The 21,938-nt window shown below is 35.7% G+C and overlaps 1 protein-coding gene across 3 annotated transcripts in view; it reads right to left on the bottom strand.

Annotated features, from left to right (window-relative positions):
- The window catches only part of ITPRID2 (ITPR interacting domain containing 2), a 90,399-nt gene that overhangs the window by 11,750 nt on the left and 56,711 nt on the right, over nt 1-21,938 (bottom strand). For all 3 annotated transcript variants that reach the window (XM_074338864.1, XM_019752841.2, XM_019752842.2), the window contains 9 exons: nt 20,859-20,908; nt 19,973-20,029; nt 17,995-18,034; nt 17,815-17,913; nt 16,423-16,631; nt 14,692-15,389; nt 5,486-5,558; nt 3,280-3,368; nt 713-1,921 (listed from right to left, as the gene is read on the bottom strand). In XM_074338864.1, the coding sequence (XP_074194965.1) occupies nt 713-1,921; nt 3,280-3,368; nt 5,486-5,558; nt 14,692-15,389; nt 16,423-16,631; nt 17,815-17,913; nt 17,995-18,034; nt 19,973-20,029; nt 20,859-20,908 (2,524 nt within the window). The remainder of the gene's footprint in view (nt 1-712; nt 1,922-3,279; nt 3,369-5,485; nt 5,559-14,691; nt 15,390-16,422; nt 16,632-17,814; nt 17,914-17,994; nt 18,035-19,972; nt 20,030-20,858; nt 20,909-21,938) is intronic.

Here is a 21,938-nt window from a genome sequence, read left to right as displayed (position 1 = left end):
AAAGGAAACATGAAATATGAAAGGCAAATCTAGGACAATTTGCTCATGTTTTTGGAAATTATTTCCAGCCCACTCACAGATCTGAGAGCAATGACTTTAAAAGTGACAAGACACATAGACCATTTTTATTCAAATTCACACTTTACCTGATTTTTTTTCTTTTCTGGGGTAGTTCCAGTCTCTGAACCCAGTGGAAACGGGCTAACTCTGTGCCAGAAGACCAGCAGCAGGAATCAGCAGGTGAAGGGGAAAGCTTAGTCAGAGAGCTACGAGCAAAACCAGGAGAACACACGGCGACATAGAAGCCAAGAGGAGAAAACTAAGAAAGGAAGAGGTGGTAAACACTGTCAAATGGCAGAGAAAAGAAGAGAAAGTACTTGAGAGGGAAGATTTTTTAATAATAGGGACAACTTGACTAAGACAGACAGTGGAGGAGAGGCTAAAGGGAGGATGCCTGATGGGCAAATCTCTTCTCTAAAAGTGAGGGAGATTATCAGCAGAGAAATTAACCTTCTTCAGGATTAGTTACAGCCTTTTCCCTGAGATAGGAGGAAAGAATACAGGAGGAGGGCATGTATAGGTTAAGTTTAGGCACATAAGAAAACGAAGCTGAGGCGGTTCATGCCTGCTGGGTCTTAGCTTCTCAGTGAATTAAGAGGTGCTCAGATCAATTGAAAAAAAAAGTTAAGAATGATATCGTTTTTTCTCATACCTGTGAAAGATTCTGCAGTGAATTTCTAATATCATGCAATACTCTTCGTAGCTGCATTTCAATGGCAGAAGGAGGGTTCACAGAGCACGCTCGGTAAGGGTAGGCAGCATGTCTATGTGAGTAAGAACACCCGAAAGGGGAAGTGAAGCCACTACAGACGCCGGATATGTTGGGAACACTGTGAGTGCTGAGAGTTCTCATGTGCTCACACAGGGGCCTTTCCTGCCACTCAGAGCGAAGAGAGTGGAGGGAGCAGGTGGACCGAGATATAGGTGCTGGAGCATAGAGAGAACAAGTAGGAGTCCTTTGATGATGACATTCCTCCAACTGGTTCGCCTCTCTCGGAGAGGCTTCTTCTTTCTTCACAGATGATGGAGAGATGAAAATAGTGGATTTCACTAAAGACTGACCATCATGCTCAATCTCCTCTTTTTCTAATTTCTGTTCCTCTTCAGGTGTATACTTATAGGTGAAGGAAGGTGGACTGCATCTGGTCTCTTTTCCTGGGGACAATCGAACATTGACAGAGGACACAACCCTCACTGGGCTCAGTAAGGTGGTTGGTAAAGACTGAGACCTTCTTAGAGGATATCCAGCTTTTGCAAATAAGTACCTCTGTTTTAACAGATCTTTTGATTTTATCAAGCTACGCCCTACTCTTTGATTAGACAGACCACATATCTTCATTTGAGCTCTTTGCAAAGCTGTATTAACTCTGTCCACCGAAGAGGGAGGCCCAGTTATATTTTCAGAGACTTTCTCACTGCATTTAGCTTCAATAGAAGCCAATGACTTGAGAATATGGTGTGTGGTATACTGGACAAATTCGCATTCAGTGCTTTTATCCACATCGCTTTCAGCACTTGCTTCCCTTGGCAGTTCCACTGGCTGTGCTGGGGACGAATCCTTTTTCATTTCAGTAATTTCAGTAGCATGACCGCCTGCACTATAGGTGGACTGTTTATTTCCTGTATTCTGAACAGTCTTGCACTGGGGGAAATCCTGGCTATCTGACCCCCTTTTGTCAGCAACTGTCATTGCCTTCTCTTCTCTTCCCTTTTTAGGAGGAACGAGAGACTCCTCCTCAGATTCATTAAAATAAGGCTGGTCTTGTGCTGTTGGTGTAGTATGCTCTTCACCAAATGTGACTGTCGTCTCACTGTCACAACTATCAGCACTACTCCCCATGGCCTGCAAGGGTTCTTGAACCTGAAAAAGGAAAACAGGTGGAAGGATGGATTCAAATAAGTATCATTAACAAACTACCAAACTGATATGATGCTTCTACACTTTGAGGGTCTCCCACCTCGGTTGTGGCCCTAGCACTGTTCAAAATTGCTTTTACACCCCGATCAGCAACTCCTCCACTTCCTCACCAAGATTATTCTAGACCTTTATTATTTTCCTTGAATGCCCTTTTCAACACCCATCTCCTTTTCTTCCAACACATGACACTGACTCAGAGAAAATGGACGAAGAGTTCTTAACTTTCTTCTCCAACACCTACAAAGATCCCCATACCTCTTCCCATCATTCCCTCCTCTCCGTTCTGAAAGGAAACTGTCTCCTTTTCAAAGCTAATGCCTCCAAGCTATACTTCTGATCACATCCTCTCCAGGACTAGGGTATTTCCCCACAGTTTCATCCCAGATTTTTGTGCACCCAACTCTCTTCTCTTAGAGCCCCTTCCATAACAAGTTCCCTATGTCGCTGTCCTATGAAAAAGACAAAGACCTATCGCCCTTACGCTATCATCCTTATTTTAAAAGCCAGTCAGCATTCACATCTTCTCTTTATTAGCCATTTACTCTTCAGTCATGCTGTTGCCTCATATACTCTATCAGAACTATTCATTCAACTACTGAATTTCCAAATAACTACACTCTCATCTTTGTACTCCGATGGTCACAGCCTTCCTTTGAGAGGTATCTCCTCCATCTCCTAATTTTTCTACCCACCAGATTACTCTTTCTGTTCTCTTCAGATACTTCTCTTACATGTCTACTCCTTAAATGCTATGGTTATAAAGATTCTGTTTTTCTCTTTAAAATTTGTATATAGATGTGTTAAACACTTTTCATGTACATTCTGTATACTGCACACATAGACTATAAGCTCCTTGAGAATAAAGATGTGCCCTCTTCTGGGCTATCTAATACACTCTAGCATAAAAGTCATATAATATTAAGCAAGCTATGGATCCACACTTAATATTAATTATTAAATAAACAATCATTGTAAAATACTAAAATACAATGATGATAAAAAACAAAACAGACAGAATACGCTTATGATTAAAATAACCTGTTTACTGGTGGTCCCAAAATAAAGATGACTTTTCTGGTTTTAACTATGCAGTCAGAGACAGATGAAGAATTAGTGAAACCCAAAATTTACAGTCAAATGCTTAGATTACATCTGCATCCCAGAAAAAGTTTTATTCTTACTGTTATTTGAAAAATAAAGATAACACAGACTTGGTCTTGAAATATATCACTACTGAAAAAACAAAATCAGCTAAATATGAAGAAGTTAATTATAGTGCCTACTACAATAGAAAATGTTACCTGAAGATGATTAGGGGAGTTGCAGTCGGTTGAATCTTCAGCAAAACCACTGCTGTCAGAATGCTGACTGGCAGTTCTTAACAGATGATCTACCAAAAGAAATGTGGTTACACGAAACTGATAAATATGACTTCAATAAGAACAATATTATTACAGATCTATGACTCTCAACAGATATATGATACACAGCACTGATTCTTTCTTAGAAAAATATGCAGCACTTAAGCAAAATTGTGGCTTCAAAGCACAGGAGACAACTCAAATTCAAACAAAAACTGAATCAGATCTATCAGAAATTCTCAATGTTCAGGTGCTGATTAAGCTCTAATTATCATGTATTATGGTAAATCCAATTAATTTCTTATCCTTGGAAGATAAGTGGTTGAAACAAAAGACCCAAGGCTACATTTCCATTATGTAAATATATAAAGTATGTAGCAGGTGAAATTATAAGTTTAAATGTAGTGTGTAAAAACTTCTATTATCTTCCTAATAAGAAAATAAAAATATATACCACATATCAGGGAAATCATATGGTTCTCGACTTTTTCTAATTTATTTCACTTAGCATAATAATCTCAAGATCCATCCATGTTGTCGCAAATTGTACACTTGAAAGCTATGTAACTTTACTAACCGTTTTCACCCCAATAAATTTTAATTATAAAAGAAAAATTTAACAGGCTATCTTCAAAAATAACTAAAACACTATGTTGTTCTCTCTCCCTCTCATGTACACACAAAACCATTTTACTGTTAAGTTATAAAAATGTGATTCATAAAAATGTTAACATTTTTACTCATGCCACCCGAAATAAGAGACCCTATGTCGATAAGAGGAAGAAACCTAGATGTAAATACAAACCACATTCCATCTTTCCTACCACAGGAAGCTTACTCTTAAAAGATCTTAAAGTAATTATAGTGTTTTTATTTAAATGTATGAAGTTTACCCACATCCTAATAATATGGACAAACTAGGCATATGGGATTTCAACCTTGAACAAATCAGAGAGCAAACAGCAAACAGGTTTTAGGAAGACCCTGGAAGTTTTGAGCTTTGAATCCTTTCAAGAATAAAAAATATTCCATAGGAATAAGAGTGGAATAACCCATACACAAAAAAGCTCAAAGGTTAAAGAAACTATTACCACTTTTGGCACAGGGCAAGCTGCTGTTTTCAATGTACCCCTTGTCTATCCATCTAAAGCAAAGATTCCTTGATAGCTGTCAACTCTGCCTTACAGCTTAGAAACACATGCATGTATTTATGGACTTACAAGTCGATGAAAATTAAATAGTAAACTTTGTTTTGTCTTTGAGCAAAACTAGTAAGTGGAGCTCTTGTTTCTAAGTACCATATTACAATAAAAGAAAAATTATATGCAAATTGTCTCTTATGAAGTCATTTCAGAGATCAGAAAACAAACATATAATTTCCTATTCTAGGAACATACATATGAATCTTTGCTTAAAAAAAAAAGGGTGGTTCAACATGTGTAAAGTTTTAAAAATAAACAGTCCTACCTTCAGTGGTCATTTTAACTTCTTTACTTCCTCTCTCCTTTTCTCTAAATCTCAAAACCTTTGTGACTTTAAAGATCAGACATGCTCTTCTTGTTGTAAGTTAAATGTGAAAAACAATGGATGCAAGCGTTCTTTGGTCAATAATCGTTCAAGAGAAGAATGGTATCTACAGCCATTCACCTTTGATCCATACTTTGAATTTAACTGGTTTTAATTATTGCTGAGATGTTGGTGTTTTTTTTGTTTTTTTGTTTTTTGCCACAGACATATTCATGTATCATACCTAGGAGCCATATTTAAATAGTGAAAACCCGGAGGTAGAAAATACAGTGTCTATTTCAATCATAATCATGTAAAAAAGTAGGCCTGAATGTGTTGCTCTTTCTATCATTTCCCATCTAGCCCTTATGCAAACTGAAAAATATTTAAAGGACACAGAATTATATAATGAGGTCATTACAGAATAAACAAACTGAAAGTACTTTATGAGCATAAAAGTCTTCAAGAAGATACAAAAAATTCAATAACCAAACCATAATGAAGCATGCATATCTGTATTCTTATTCATCTTTTTACACTTATATGTAGTACAAACACTGACAGGTAAAACCCCTTTTTCAGGTCAACTAATGACATTTTGGTAATGTACTTGAGATCTAGTGGATGTTGGTCTACTTACCTCTTTTTGACTTAGTAAGACCTAGCTGGTAAGTAGCTGGAACATGAGAAGCTTCTCCTTCCGTACTTTGAACCTAAAGAAGAATTTAAAGTAATTAAAACTTAAAGAACCTACGGCAAAGAATATCTTGATACTCATTTACTGAACAAATCAACATAACTAAAAGGATACCAAAGCTTTATATATTTAAAATAAGCAAGACATCTTATCTCAAATTGTTAGAATGTCTCAAATCTCAATTTTATAATCTCTTTTACAGTAAACAAGAAGAGTGCAAGTTTGTAGCTAGCTAAGAAAAAGGACCACATGAATAAACTATCTCATTAAAAGAAGTTGCTGTTTTATGAAAAATAGATCCATAATAAAAAGTTCTTCTTTAAATGTTAAACTTCCAAGTTTAAGGTCAATCCCAGCAGAAATGCTGATTGACTCACTGCAGCAGACCAGTGAGTGATACACAACTGACTCAAGTATAATTCCTGTATCTTTGAAAAATGGCACATCATACTCCCATTGCAAAATTCTATAAAATCCCACAAATTTTCTGGTATCAAAATCCCTCATGTGTGGGCTTCCACTCAAGGGGGCACAGTAGGTAAATACTGTGCACACCTCCACCCATGACCACATCAAAATTATAACTAGACAACAGAACAACCATCATTGAGAAGTGCTTGAAATCTAGCTGAACAGAAGTCCTATAACTAAGGATATACAGAAGCCACCTCGAGACTGGTAGGAAGGGTGGAGATGCAGAATGGGATGGGGTAGCACCCATGTATGGCAGTTAAATATCAGGAGAGATATCATGGCTGCAGAGGTCTTCCCTGAGGAGTGAGGGATCCCAGACTCACACCAGACTGCCCAGCCCAGGGTTCCAGTGCCAGAAGTTCCCAAAACTTCTGGCTGTGAAAACCAGTGGAGATTGCGGCTAAGTAAGACAAAGGGCGGCTGCAGTCCCAGGCGTTCCTCTTAAAGGGCCTCTGCATAGACTTACCTGCTGATGGACTGACTCGCTCTGAGACCCAGCAATGGTCAGCTGCTCAAGAGCACCAGGGACATACAGGGAGGAACTGAATTGCCTGGCTTCAGGGTTGAGCTGAAAGGGCAGCTTTCTCCCAGGCAGAAGTGCTGGCAGAAGCTACTGTGCCTTTGTCAAGCCCTCTCCCCACCCACTCTGCACTCACAGGTGGGTGCCATATATAAGTCTCCATCAACCTGGCTAACACTCTTTGCCTGGCCCTGGCGATTCCCTGATACCCTGACCCACCCAAGCCACTTCCAGTGGCTTTTCCATACAAACGGTCTGTCTTAGCTCACGTTGCGACTTTCCTACCATCTCTCAAAGGTGTACAAATACCAAACAAGCAGCATCTGGCGTCAGCATGCCCTGCACCTCTCGCTAAGCAGCCCCACGCTCAGCACTAGCGGCAACTGGACTCATTTCACAGCTTAGCCTCTCCTAGTCACCTCCAAGCCTAGTATAAGTGGCAACCATCTGCAGATCCTTTGTGGCTCATACCAAGTGGCCCTGGGCAGAACACAGGCAGTCACTAAACGTGTCCTGCACCAGAGGCCCTCCTACGAGATCCCAAAACCAACACACCCAGTGGCCAGCTTCAGACTGCACCAAAGCACCACCAGCCACCTCCACAAACGACATACACCAAGGACTGACTCTGCAGGCACCAGAGCCCTGCTAAAGTGAATCCTGATCTGAGTAAGAATCCTGATCTGTAGGGTCAGCCCCTGTGCAACAGCTCCTCCACTGTAGTCATGGCCAGTCCTCGTGACCAATCAGCCTGAGGGTCAATCCCTCCTACTGATGTGCAGACAGGAATCAAGGGTCAACTACAACAGGAGGGCACATACAACCCACACAAGGGACACACCTGAAGTACCTGGCTCAGGTGATAAGGGAGACTGAGCCACTGAGCCCACAGGACACCTATTATATACAGCCACTCTACCAAGACCAGAAGATGTGGCACCTCTACCTAATGCATAGAAACCATCATAGGCAGGCAGTCAAAATGAGAGACAAAGAAACATGTCCCAAATGAAAGACTAGGACAAAACTCCAGAAAAAGAACTAAACAAAATGTAGACAAGAAATCTACCAGAAGCAGAATTCAAAACACTGGTTATAAGTATGCTCAATGACCTCAGGCAGAAATTCAACAAAAAAACAGAAAACAGAAAAATGGAGAGAGAAAACATAAAATAGAACCAATCAGAAATGAAGACTACAATAAATGAAATTAAGAATACATTAGAGGGAACCAACAGTAGATTAAATGAAGCAGAGGACTGAATCAGTGATTTGGAAGATAAGGTAACAGAAAACACCCAATCAGAATAGGGAAAAGAAAAACAAGACTCAAAAAAACTGAGGACAGTTCAAGGGGCCTCTGGGACAACATCAAGGGTATGAACATTCACATCATTGGGGTACCAGAAAGAGAAGAGACAGCAAGGAATTGAGAAAAACCTATTTGAAGAAATAATGATGGAAAACTTCCCTAACCCAGTGAAGGAAATAGACATACAAGCCCAGGAAGCACAGAGAGTCCCAAACAAGATAAATCCAAAGAGGCCCACACCAAGACACAACATAATTAAAATGCCAGAGGTTAAAGACAAAGCAGCAAGAGAAAAGTAGTTAGTTACCTACAAGGGAGCTCCCATAAAACTGTCAGTTGATTTCTCAACAGAAACTTTGCAGCCCAGAAGGGAATGGCATGAAATGTTCAAAGTGGAAAAATCAATGACCTACAACCATGATTACCCAGCAAAGCTATCATTTAGAATTGAAAGACAGATGAAGAGCTTCCCAGACCAAAGGAAAACAAACAAAAAAAAAAACTAAAGGAATTCATCACCACCAAACCAGTATTACAATAAATGTTAAAGAGACTTCTTTAAGAAGAAGAAAGATAAAAAATATGAATAAAATGGCAATAACCTCATGTCTATCAACAGTTATTTTAAATGTAACTATATTGAAAACTCCAATCAAAAGGCATAGGGGGGCTGAATGGATAAAAAAACAAGGCCCCTACATATGCTGCCGACAAGAGACTCATCTCTTATCAAAAGTCACACACAGACTGAAAGGGATGGAAAAAGATATTTCATAAAAATGGAAACAAAACAACAACAACAAAAGAGCTGGGGTAGCAATATTTATACCAGGCAAAGTAAACTTTAAAACAAAGGCTCTAACAAAAGACAAAGAAGGACCCAGCAATGCCACTTCTTGGTGTTTATCTGAAGAAACCCAAAACACTGATTCACAAAGACATATGCATCCATATGTTCACTGCAGCATTATTTGCAATAGTCAAGATATGGCAACAACCTAAGTGTCTATCAATAGGTGAATGGATAAAGAAGTGGTACGTATATACAATGGAATATTACTCAGTCATAAAAAAGAATGAAATCTTGCCATCTGCAACAGCATGGATGGACCTAGAGAGTATTATGCTAAGAGAAATAAGCAGAGAAATACAAATACTGTATGATTTCACTTATATGTGGAATCTAAAAAACAAAATAAATGAACCAACAAAACAGAAACAGACTCATAAAAAGAATGTTTTGATGGTTGACAGCTGGGAGGAGGATGGGGGGGGTGGATGAAAAAGGGAGAGGGACTAAGAAATACAAATTGGTAGTTGCAAAATAGTCATGGAGATGTAGGGTATAGCACAAGGAATATAATTAATATGGTAATAACTATGTATGGTGTCAGATGGGTAACAGATTTATTGAGGTCATGATTTCGTAAGTTTTATAAATGTCTAATCAATATGTTCTACACCTGAAACTAATATAATTATCGCATGTCAACTGTAATTGAAAAATAATAATTTTTTTAAAAAGTGTCAGTAATAGAGCTCTAATAAATATAACCTTGCTTTTCCCAATACAGGAATCATGTTCCCTGCCTTCCACCCCAAAATCACTCATGTGTAAGATTTCTTTGTCCTGATATAATGTTCTTCCAAGACATAACTTGGGACTTGTAAGTGAAAAAGGTTTCATTACAGAACTAAAATGTTTTAAGTTCTTAACCATAAATCCTCCCTGAAAATTCTGTTCAAAGAAGGTATCAAACCCACAAAAGCTGTTTCTTTATTCTTTTTCTTCCCACCTGTACAACTACATAATTTAGGAATTTTCAGATTCTTTATTCACCATGTCTGCTCCCAAAATATTCTATTATAACATAATTAACTCTATACTAAACATTTGGCCAGTGTGTGTGGGGGGGTATTAATTCCCAACACTTTACCCTATAATGATTAGTACTTAAAAGAATAAATAACATCCTAGTAAATGTGAGCAAACTAGCCAAACATATGAGATCTCAACTTTGAACAAATCAGAGAACAAATAGCAAACAGGTTTTAGGTAGAACCCTGGTAGTTTTCAACTATGAATTCATTCAAGAATAAGAAATATTCCATAGGAATCAGAGTAGAATGACCAATATGAAAAAAATAAAAAGCTCAAAGATTAAAGATATTATTACTCATTTTAAAAACTGGTCTGATTTGTGGTATCTTTGTTCTAAACAGTTCCATGAATCCAAGTTTATAAATCTTTTGAAAACTAAAAGCACACTGGCCATTTAAAACCATCCCCTAAAAATCACATATAAAATAGTTTCTACTCTTCCTTGTTATTATTGAAACATTGTAATATATTCTTCAAAGCAGCAGACATGAGTTAAACAGGAAAACCATTGTTTTGTGTGCAAGGAAACAAAATGCATTTTCTTTTTATATTCAACAAAGGATCTATTATTAGTTTCTATTCAGGCCTAGCCTACTTCAAAGAGTTTTCTATAAAGTAAATATCAAACAGACCAGAAAAATATAAAAGAAATAGTCTAGGAATCTCAATTTAAGCACAGCATTATGACACAACAAATTATAATCTCTCATTTTTAACTGTAGAATTACCACAATTCTTTTCCTTAGATTTATAAAGTATGTCACAAAATAACATGGCTTTAATGAATATGTATCCTCAATATTCTATTCTTTAAGACGCTTCTCTATGGCAATCATTCAGTCAATCTACTCCCTCTCTCCATTCACTACAAACCCCATAACTGACTGAAAGGGCCCCTTAAAGAAAAAAAGCTGTGAGAGTGATATTTTACTAAAATACTACTCGTCCGGATCCTTTTGTCTACTTACTTAGCAAAATCGGTACTATCAAATGTTAGTGAGGGAAAAATGTTTCCTCACCTATAAGGGAAGAAAACTGGAAAATAAATTCTAAGATCTCTTACTGTGCTAGGTTATGAGTTTGTGATTAGTTATAAGTTTTTATCTTTAAAAAAGATCTTCGGGGCGGCAGGTTGGCTAAGTGGTTAGAACGCCGTGCTCATAACACCAGGGTCGCCAGTTTGATTCCCACATGGGCCAGTGAGCTGCGCCCTTCACAACTAGATTGAAAACAACAGTTTGAGCTTAGAGCTGAGCCACCGCTGGTGGACGGTCGGTTTGCTCAGTGGTTAGAGCACAGTGCTCATAACACCAAGGTCACTGGTTCAATTCCCATATGGTCCAATGAGCTGTTGTCCTCCACAACTAGACTGAAAACGATGACTTGACCTGGAGCTGAGCTGCACCCTCCACAACTAGACTGAAAACAACGGAGCTGTTTTGACATGGAGCTGATGGAGCCTGGAAAAACATACTATTCCTCAATATTCCCCATTAAAAAAATAAATCTTCCAAGTTTTAAACACATACATACATATATATGGTTTACTTTTACTGTCAGGTAAATTAAAAACAAAAACTAACTTACTTCTCTTTTAGATAAATATTAAATAACAAGACTTAGTGGTTAATTGGACTTTGAATTTACAGACATTGGTGCATATGTCACGTGTTAAGGCGAGTTCATATTCTATTGCAGACAGAATATTTGCCTTCAAAACACATACAGTTAAATTTGAAAGGTCAAAGGGACAACTTAACTGTCAAGTGTCTGTCAAGTTCTGCTTCCTCTAACATTTGGGAATATTTTAACTCAGGCCAATAAATATAATAAAAGGAATCCTTAAACTTAATGGCTAAAATAAGTACAATAAGTCTGCATTTAACATTGTTGATAGGTTCCAAGGCTAAACGAAACAATGTATAATGAGACCAAGTTTACCGTAGGCTAGTCCATGTAAACAAGAGTCAAGTTCCTACAGCATCTCATCAACGTTATAACAAAATAATGTAGAATGAAATCATGTTAAGGAAGGACCCGTTGTAATGAAGTACATTAAATCAACAATCAGTGTGGAGACAGGGTTAGAAACACTTAGTAAAACTTCTAGAAAATTATATATACTTCCAATAATATCTATATTTGAATATGATTTATAGACTGAAGAGACACAGAACAACCTATTTACAGAAATATACATATAAAAGTTCTCCTTCCTCCAACTTTTAAGTATGAGACATTTTTTCCTTTATACCTAAAAGATGAACAATCGCTTACTGAGAAGGATCATTTTGGTTTAACTATGAATCATTCATACTACTAATCTATGGCTCTAGAGAGTTACCATGATGTATTTATTCAAAATAAATCATTTCAAAAAGCACATAAAAATTATCCAGGAAGTCATTAAGAATTAGAGAACTCAATAGTAGGATTTTACAATTTTACACACACTGAAATATTTTACATAGTCTAGAAGACATTTTTACAAGGCAAACTGACTTTTAACTGAAAATAGTATCTGGTTTTTTTTTCCCTTAACGTAAGAAATAGTCACTTTCATTCTCCAAGGCCTGGATCATTCTTCTCATCCTAACTCTCTTTACAATTACAAGTTTCCTCTCTTTGCTCCTGGTAACTGTCAGATCTTACCTTCTGCCTCAAAGGGATTTAGCCAGCTTCTTTTAACAGGGTTATGTCTGCAACATTTTCTCCTACCGAGCTACCCAAAGCAGCTGGCAGTCAACCTGTTTGAGAACTGGCTTACTGAGAGAGAGAGAGCATGCGCTCTAACTTATATTTATTCGTTGTTTTTACAGGAATAAAGTTCCCAACAGGAATCAAACCTCAAGGGAAAGGAGTCCAATAGAAAAATAGTAACATGTTGAATGGGATCTAAAGGTTGCTTCAATAAGATTGTTCTCTTCATTTGTCAGTATGATTCAAATCATGCTTGGGAGGAGAGGAAATTAGAGAAACACATTATTTCCCTTCTTTATCCATTGTTCTACAAGCTCTCTTTAAAGTTCCCAAAGGGATAAAAACACAATTCTAGGAGGTTTTTAATCCATATTTCAAATATATCTGAAGAATAAGGACTCATTATCCTTAAAATTCCCCATATTTACAATGTAGCTATGGTTGACCATATATTCTTTTTTTCAAAACAAAATATTCCATTATTCTTCAACCAATGCCTGTAATCTTGTACTTAAAAAAATGTTCACTTCAATGTCACATTACTTTCTTTTCATTAACTGCTTTTGCCAGCAGAGGGCACAAAAAACCCACAGTCTCTCATTAAGTGTTAAGTTGCCTTCAAAGTGAATCTATCTGGCACTTTACAAATGTTTTAAAGAACTTTTTTGTGCATGGAATCAATAATGTTTTAAGAACTATAGCTTAGCATTCAGGAATTCTAGAAATTAAAAAGCAAGACATGAGTGTCTTCTCATCTGAGTCACCGATATCGGATTTGCAAGTGTTTAACATAATTTGTTTAAATTTGTATACTCTATTGTATTAAAACAAGGAAACTGTCATATCTGATTGTCATAGAAAAGGGACCCTAATGGAAAGCAAAAGTTACACTTTAATTATGAGTGCTAGGATAAGTTTATATCAAAACAAAGTCAAAAAAGAAATTGAGCAAGGAAATGAATACAAAAAAGAATTTTAGTCATTTTCTGAACTCATTATAAGAAATATATCATATTAGAAATTAAACAGCATAAATATAAAAATATGTAAAAAATGAAGTTTATCAAAAAATGTAAAATATTTCAAAGGGCTGCTTCTGTCCCCTTTTATTTCATTTTTTAATTGGAATTAACATAGTCAAAGACCATAAAAAAGGTAGCTATATCAGCAACTGAAATTTTGTAATAAATGAAAAATCTTCACTAATGAGAGATACATACTCACATCAGAGGAAGGATATTTATAGGCAGATCAATTATCCCATTTTCTAACTCCCTAAAATAATGACAGGTGATTTTAAAACTACTGTGAGGTATAACTAAAACTATTCTTCAATAAATTTTAAAAAGAAAAATTGCATATTATGTAATTTGTAGGCAAAACTCTTGAGTAGTACAATATATGCCTTAGTTTTCTCATGTAAAATGAGACCACCATGGCCTGTCTCACAGACTGAGAAAGAGAAGTACAAGGGCATAGTACAATGCCCTTGTGCTGGATAGGTGCTTGATAAACTTGTTTCCCACCTCAAGCTATACAGCTCCAACTCATAAGTTGCAGCTTCCACTATTCAAAAGCAGTTTTAGGTGAACCTCATCAAAATTATTTTTATCCTGTCCAATTCAAGATTTATGTAAACTAGCAGGAATATCACTAGATTTAAAAAAAAAAAAGTAACCAAACATCGCTCTTCTGGGCTTGCAAAAATCCTATCCAGTGGCCTTTCAAACTTCCTGCCCCAGGTACCCTAGCCTCCCCCCCGCTTCAGGTACCTATCTGTTCTTTCCAGTCCCTTACCCAAACCTATCCTCCTAGTCTTCACACTTACCCTTTCCACTGAGGTACATGAATAAAACCTTGCCCAAAGGCACACAGCAACTGGTGGCAGAGACAGAACTCAAACCCGTTTGATTTCAGAGCCTGTGTTTTTAACTATTATCCAATATTGATATGAATTTGAATATTCTTAGAGCACCAAAATCTTAAACTGAGAGAGAAAGGGGGGTTAAGTTCAAGGAATATACGAGGCAGTGGAGGACAGAGCACCCAGGGGAGCTGATGACCTGTACCATTACCTTGACTTCACATAGTCTGTGACCACTTCTTCGTTTGTGAAACACAAAACAAAAAAAACTGGAAAGTCAAAGTTAGAATGATTTCTTTTAGTATAAATTAGCCACCTTTCATTTGAGAAACACTTTTTGGCACTTTTTTCCCCCTAAACTACTATTTGAAACAGATCTCAGTAACTTTTTACCTACCTCTTCCATTTCAAAGGAGTCCTTCTGTGGTACCATTATATTGCTTATGGATGGGATTGTCAGTGGTGGACAGGGTTCTTTCTCAGCTGTGGACACATGGACATTTTTCACCTCATTGCCATTTTCCAGGTTACTATGGCTGGATATGTTGAAACTGCTACCTAAATCAGATTCTCTAATACCAGATTCCTCATCAAGTTTATCATGACTTTGGGTTTCTTTACTTTGTTCATTTTCAGTTTCTTGGTTAAAATTACTGTCTGCTTCCTCAGGAAGTCTATCAAGGTCAGCACTCTCCATAATACTTGCTGAACTACCTGATACTTCTTCTTTGACTGTAGCCAACATAGAAGATGAGTCTTTCTTCTTTACAATTTTTTGAGACTTTTGATCATTTTTGTTGCCAATTTCTTCGCTCATTGAAACATTCAGAATCTTTCCTTTTTCAATTGCTGGGTAAGGAGTACCACCTTCTCCTTTCTCTGTTTTATCAACACATAAATTTAGTTTTGATAGTGTTTTCATTAAGCGATTTGCAGTGTTACTTCGGGTTAAAGGTGGAGGTGAGTCTGTCTCCTTAGTAGAGGTCACTGAGGTCATACTTCCAATTCTCTGTAGGGGAGTCCCAGAGACTTGTGAATATAAAGAAGAAAACGCGTTGGCCACAGTAGTAAGCACTTCAATTTGACGAAAACGGCCTACAAAGAGAAAAAAAAAGCATTAATTATATATACATCTATGCATATATATAAATATTACTATTATTCAAAATTCCAATAACTGAACTTAGATCACAAAGTTTATGAATTTTTTCCCCCTTATCTAACACTTAAACTTTATCTACATTTACTGTGGAGAGGGAGGAAGATTTTTCACTTCAAGCACTGGAATTTGATTTTAAAAATCAGAAGGAAGCACAAGGTGTGATAGTAACACTGAATAAAACAGAAAGGACTAGGTATTGATCTACAGCTGTGATTCTGATTTTAGGTCTTGGACTCCATTATCTTCCAAATGTTCTCCTTAAAAAGTATACATAATTATATATTTTATACTTAATTGGGGAGGAGAGATTTATAGATCTCATAAAACTAATCCAAGGACCACATAAACATCCCATTTTGGGAACTTCTGGTCAACACAGAAAAATAAGCAAAGATATAATACGAATAAAACTTACTGGTTTAGCCATTCTACTTTAGATTTATCAAAAAAAAGCATCTGAAATTGACTTCAGTTAATGGTAATAAGACCCCTCCCCTACTTCTTTCTTGAACAAACGCAATCTGGAGATAAGTAAAAGCCTAAGGTTCTACCAGTAAGTTATGCTCTACAAGGTAACAACCACGTTTCCTTGAAAATAAGACCTAACTGGAAAATAAGCCCTTGCATGATTTTTCAGGATGATGTCCCCTGAACATAAGCCCTAATGTGTCTTTTGGAGCAAAAACTAATATAAGACCCGGTCTTATTTTGGGGGAAAGACGGAAGTATCACTCTGTAAGGTAACACTTAGTAAGTCAAGAATTGGGGAAGAAGAGAAGAAATAGGTTAATTAACTTTTATAAGTTGAATAATAAAAATTCAGAATAAGTAAAATAGCTATTGTGTTATCCTCAATAATTAAAGTTCCAGTGCTATTCCTAGAAATTAGTAAAGTTTTAAAAATAAGACCATCTTGCTGTGGATGCCATAATTTGAAAACAACACACTAACATTTAAAAACCTTACTTGTTAAAGCGTAATTTGGGTTTTCTACTTCCATCCGTTGCATCTGAGCACTCAGAAATACTTTAATATCGATCCCTCTGGCAAATGATGACGAACTAAAAAATCTGGGAGGAATTTTAGAAGCAATATCTGGTTCATCTCTTCCAAATCCAAGATTATAAAGAATTTCTTCAGGATCTTCCTCATAAAGTTCCAACAATTCTGAAACACTAAAAAAAAAAAAAAAGAAAAGAAAGAAAAAGAAAAAAAGAGAAACATCAAGACATAAAGTAAGTTTTTAGTCCACATCCCATGATAAATGAATTCATCTTCCTGCTTTCCTCTGATAAAATTTTTCTACAGCTTTAAATCATTATTTATTTCTGCATCTTTATACACAGTGTACTAAATGTGATAAATAATCCTGTAAGTACACACTTAGTAAGAGATTCTCTAAGTGATTTCTCACCTTATTTTTTTCGTCATTTTAAGATTCCCAGTAAAGCAGCTAAAACACTTAGAGGAAAGATGATGAAGAATAAGGAACAAAAAGATAAAAGAAGAAATGAAAAGGGAAACACAGTAGGAAGTTGGTAGAGCTTTGGTAGCAGGGGACATTCGGTAGAACTTGAGCTTCTCTGCTATCTTTGGCTGTCCTACCAGAAGCAATACAGGTAACAACCTGATCTCAGGATAGGGAGGGAGGAGCTTACTTTCAAGTGTTTACTTTTCTCTAACCACTTCTACTTAGGAAGTAGGAGAAGTAAGGTGAGTATGGGTTACACAAAGGTAACTTACTCTAATTCTATCGGGAAATGAACATTTATTATCCCTTCTCTCTCACACCACCTATAATCCAAGCTAAGACTCACTGAGGAAAATAGGACTGTTAGAAATAGAATTTGAACAGGTGGAAATTTTGATTTGTTTCAGAGAAAATGCTCAAGATTCCAATATAATATTTTGGGTAACAGTCAGAGGCCCATGTATTTGCTTATTCTAATATGTATTTTCAAGATCTTTGGTTTAGTATAAAGATAAATCTATGCTTAAATATCAAGCTTTAAATTGCAAAGGTTTATTCTTATTTTTATACCATAGTAACTCAAGACTAACAGAATGAAGAATTTTGGAAGTAGAACTTACTCCATTATGGAGTTCCTCTTTCAAGTTGCTGATAGGGCTCAAAACACTCAGAAATGAATTCCAGCAGCACTATAAACATATTTGTTGCTTTTTATTCAATCTTAATTTTAAAAAAAGCAGCAGCAGCTCCTGTCAGTTATGCTGAACCATGAAACACTTTGGATTCCTTTTGATTTCATACCAGTAAGCCAAACCAAAGTTTGGAAAGTGGTCAGAGTAGATCACCTATACAACACAATGTAACTGCAGCATAATTTCGTAAGTTACCTGGAAACTGTCCCACTACTTTTCCCAGATCCAGTGGAATTCATACTTCTCCCTTTCTGATGAAACTGTAGTCTTCTCTCTTTGGCCAAGATATTATTGCTACAAACAAAATTAAGATTATATAAAACTTTATTTTCATAAATGTTCTTCATTTTTAAAAAGAAAACAAACAGTACATACCTGTTTTCAATTTCAGCATCAGTTTCATGGAGGTGATTGGCTGTAAGTAAAAAGAATAAATGTAGAGTACAATTGTTAGTAGGACAGTAACTACTATGATACAATTATCAAGAAAGCGAATTAACCACAATATTACTGCTAAATGCCTAATATGCCAAACTTTTGTCTTGACTCATTAAATCTTCATCATTAAAACTAATATACGGATCGATAAGAACAGAAACAGTAGCTTTTGCAGGGTGCTTTCATTTCTGTTAGTTAGCCAGTAAAACTACTTCTACTGAATGCTTAAGCTAAAAAGACATATAAGTAACCAATTAAACTTCTTTAACAGTTTAGAAATAAGTAGTTAGAAGATGTACAGCATATGCTGTATATGTGGTTCTAATTATTACATTTAAAAGCTATTAATAAAGAATACTTTAAAAGCAAAAACATGATTTAGCATTATTTAAGTGTGGCAATAGTATTTACCAATTTCTAATGTGATTTTTTTTAAGGCTGAAAATTCACTCCAGTTGCAACCATTTTTTAATGCACGTACATGGAAAATGTCTACTCATTTTAACATAAGTTTATTTTTAAAAATTGCCTTTCAAGTTTATCCCAGACTTACAAGTTCTAAACAAATAAATGTCATTAATGTATGCTATATGATATCCTAATGATGGATACATATAATTATACATTTATCCAAATCCATGTACAAGACCAAGAATAAATCCTAATGTAAACTATGGACTTTGTGTAATATGATGCTTCACTGTAGGTTCATCAATTTTAACTAATGTACCACTGTAGTGGGAGATGTCATGGGGGAGGCTAGACATAATGGGGGCAGGAAGTACATGGGAAATCTCTGTACCTTCCCCTCAATTTTTTTGTGAACCTAAAATTGCTCTAAAAAAAACAAAGTCTTAAAAATTAATTCCAAATTGTGAAACTACTCAGATATCAAAGTTATTCACAGTAATACTGAAACACATTTAAAAAGGGTTTGACAATATGTTCAACTGTACTGAGTACAGAGCAGTATGTTTAAGCTCCTAACAGAGTTTATTCCTTGAGAGCAAACTAATAGTAATAAAAACTAATAGTAATAAAAACTAATAGTAATAAAAACAATGTTTACTGAAGTTCTAAACTATACAGATTGATTTAAAACAGCAAAAGATCTGGGATATTAAATTCAGTGGATAAATTCACTGCTCATCAAATTACAATTTAAAAAGATTTAATAAAATCCTTAATTCTTTTTTTTTATAAAAAGCATACTGTATCAATAACCCAGCTATACAGCTACCAATAGTAAAATACCAGTAAAATAATAAAATAGTAACAAATTCTTAATTTTACATTGTGGAAAGCATTATTATGAATCCACAGGAAAAGATTATGTAATCTGTGAAAACTTAAACACAGCACAATACACTTTTAAAATGCTAATGCAGTCTGGCAGACTTCAGTATAATTATTTCTAATGAAATTCTAGTAACTCTATTTTGTCTTTATCCTTTCATAGTCTAAAAATCTGGTAAAAGAGGAAAGGGAAAAAAGACAGGAGACACTTGGATGCAAAGAGAAAGACAAGCTGCAGCTGTAAGTCTGACATAAGGCTACCTCATACTAAAAATAAGCTTCAATTTAGTCTTCTCATGTATAAATATTTAAGTTTCCTTCCTTCTGCGGGACAATTCTTCCCTCAGTTATATCACCATTGTTTGCCCCCAAACAATTCCTTTAAGCATTTAAGTCCAAGGAAGACATGTGGACATTTTCACAATGGTTTTTCAGAGCCATTCCTATATGTATCCTACGGGCTCTGACTGGATTAACATATAAAAGGTCCTGTAAAATGTGTGTGAGCCATTTTCAAGACCTTTAAAGTTAGCTCTGAGGATCTTAAACCTGAAAGCGCTCAATTTTCTCTTTTCCTAAATTTTAAAACTATATGAAAACACTGTTCTTCCAAACAAACCTTCAGCTCCCAGTGACAAATCATCTTCAAAACTTCCTCCATTTCTCACAAGCACACCTGAAAGAAACATTGAAAGATTTATCCTGTTGTTCTTTCTGAGCCCCCCATGTAAAATCACTGTCTCAGTAAAACAAATTGACCAAGCAAAATATAAGATACAGTAAAGTGTTTCAGACCTGAATGCCCTCAGAAATTATTCTGATTATATAATTTCAAGAAGCAAGTATAAACTTTTACTTTATCATAAAGGAGCCATGATTCGCAGCCAGGCAAAGTTCTTAGAAGCCGATCTACAGGCTATTTAATACTTATGCCTTTGAAGATGTTCAATTAGATAACATATCTTACCCAAGAGTTTCATGGAAAACCAGATCCTGGAGCAATCATTCTTTTTACGCCCCTTATATTAAGTCAGGAGCTCGAGCTAGATTTTCCTGATACTGTAAATGTTTTTTATATGCCTTGCCACTACCTGCACATTCTTGTTGTACTTTGAACTTTAGAGTTCTGTCTTGCACAGGTTGTAAAATTTCAGGCGTGGCAATTTCAGTTAATGTAAGCAAAGAAATGCTGCACTAAAGCTAGTTCACTTAATACATGTTTTCCTTATGTTTACATGTATTTCTATATTTAATTAGTCTTTATGATAACCTTATCTGGACAATAAAAATATGAGTTTCACATTGTGGAAAGGTTTGGTCATTTGCTTAAACTCACCACTCTTTTAAAGTTTATTGACATGGTTTCTCCCCTTTGGCTTCTATCTTAGAATATATTTTAAACATGAATATCTCTTTTATAATTCATATATGTACACTTTCTCTCAGAGGACAAATGAAGCAGGACCCTCATAAAAAACAGATTTAGAAAGGCAACTTTATCTTACCCTTGGGTGTACTACTGCTTTGTTCATCCAGTGAGGCTCCCAAAGGGGTACTGAAACCACATAAACATATAAACCTTAGTCTTAGAAAGCTGTCTGAAGAGCTGTCATTGCACAGCCTTACACTTAAAGGGTTATAGCTAAGCAAGCTTCTAATCACAGTTTAACTCGCCTCTAGAACACACAAGGAATGCAAGTGGATTACATAAGTAATATGCTACTAAGCAAATACTTATGTCAAGTCAGTTTACCAGGAATGATTTAATCATATGTCTGATCTGCCAGCAATTAAGAGCAAGAATGGCAATTACAAATGATATGAACTAGCATTTTCTTTACAAAAACAGAAAGAAAAAAAAAGACAATGACAATAGGAATTAAGAAAATGTCTGCTTCCCTCAATCTCCTCCCTAGAAACAGGAAACAATCAAAAGACAGCAAATCTTTACCTCAATAATATTAAATAGTCACAGTTTAGTTAGAAATAAGGCTCAATCGTTTACTTAAATCCCATCTGTTAAATCTATTACTAGCATTTTAAAGCACCACTCAGCACCTCGGTTACACCAACTACTATCTTTTTTGATACAAATGCAGAAACTGGAGACTTTTCTGCTTTTAAAATAAAAAATACATATATTCTTCATTAAACTCTGAAAATTATCAAAAAGCCAGCTTGAAAATCAACCAAGAACTGGTCATTACTAAAATTCTTTCACATTCTTGTAGTACAAACACAGATAACTTGGAAATCTCTTTTTTTAAATGCAAAAATGTTTCATTTCTTTTCCGAAACTACATTAAAAAAACAGATTGTTTTATTTTGAAAGTTCTATTTTGTAACACAAAATTTTCATAACAATTTATGCCTGTTAAAAATTCACGTCAGACACAGGGTCAACATAAAAATGTTTCAAATAAATATTACTGAAATGCCAATTAAATGTTGGTATTTAACTGGCATTTCAATAAGTGAAATATACAAGCAAACAAATATACAAGCAATGGACATTCTTTGAAAATTAGTGATTTTGATATGTAAAAGAATGACAAGCAACTACCATAAAGATATTAATAAAACTT

The sequence above is a fragment of the Rhinolophus sinicus genome, linkage group LG01 (assembly GCF_036562045.2).
Source record: "Rhinolophus sinicus isolate RSC01 linkage group LG01, ASM3656204v1, whole genome shotgun sequence".
Lineage (NCBI taxonomy): Eukaryota > Metazoa > Chordata > Mammalia > Chiroptera > Rhinolophidae > Rhinolophus > Rhinolophus sinicus.
Note: the sequence above shows the minus strand (reverse complement) of the source record. Positions and strands in the feature narration are given on the sequence as shown.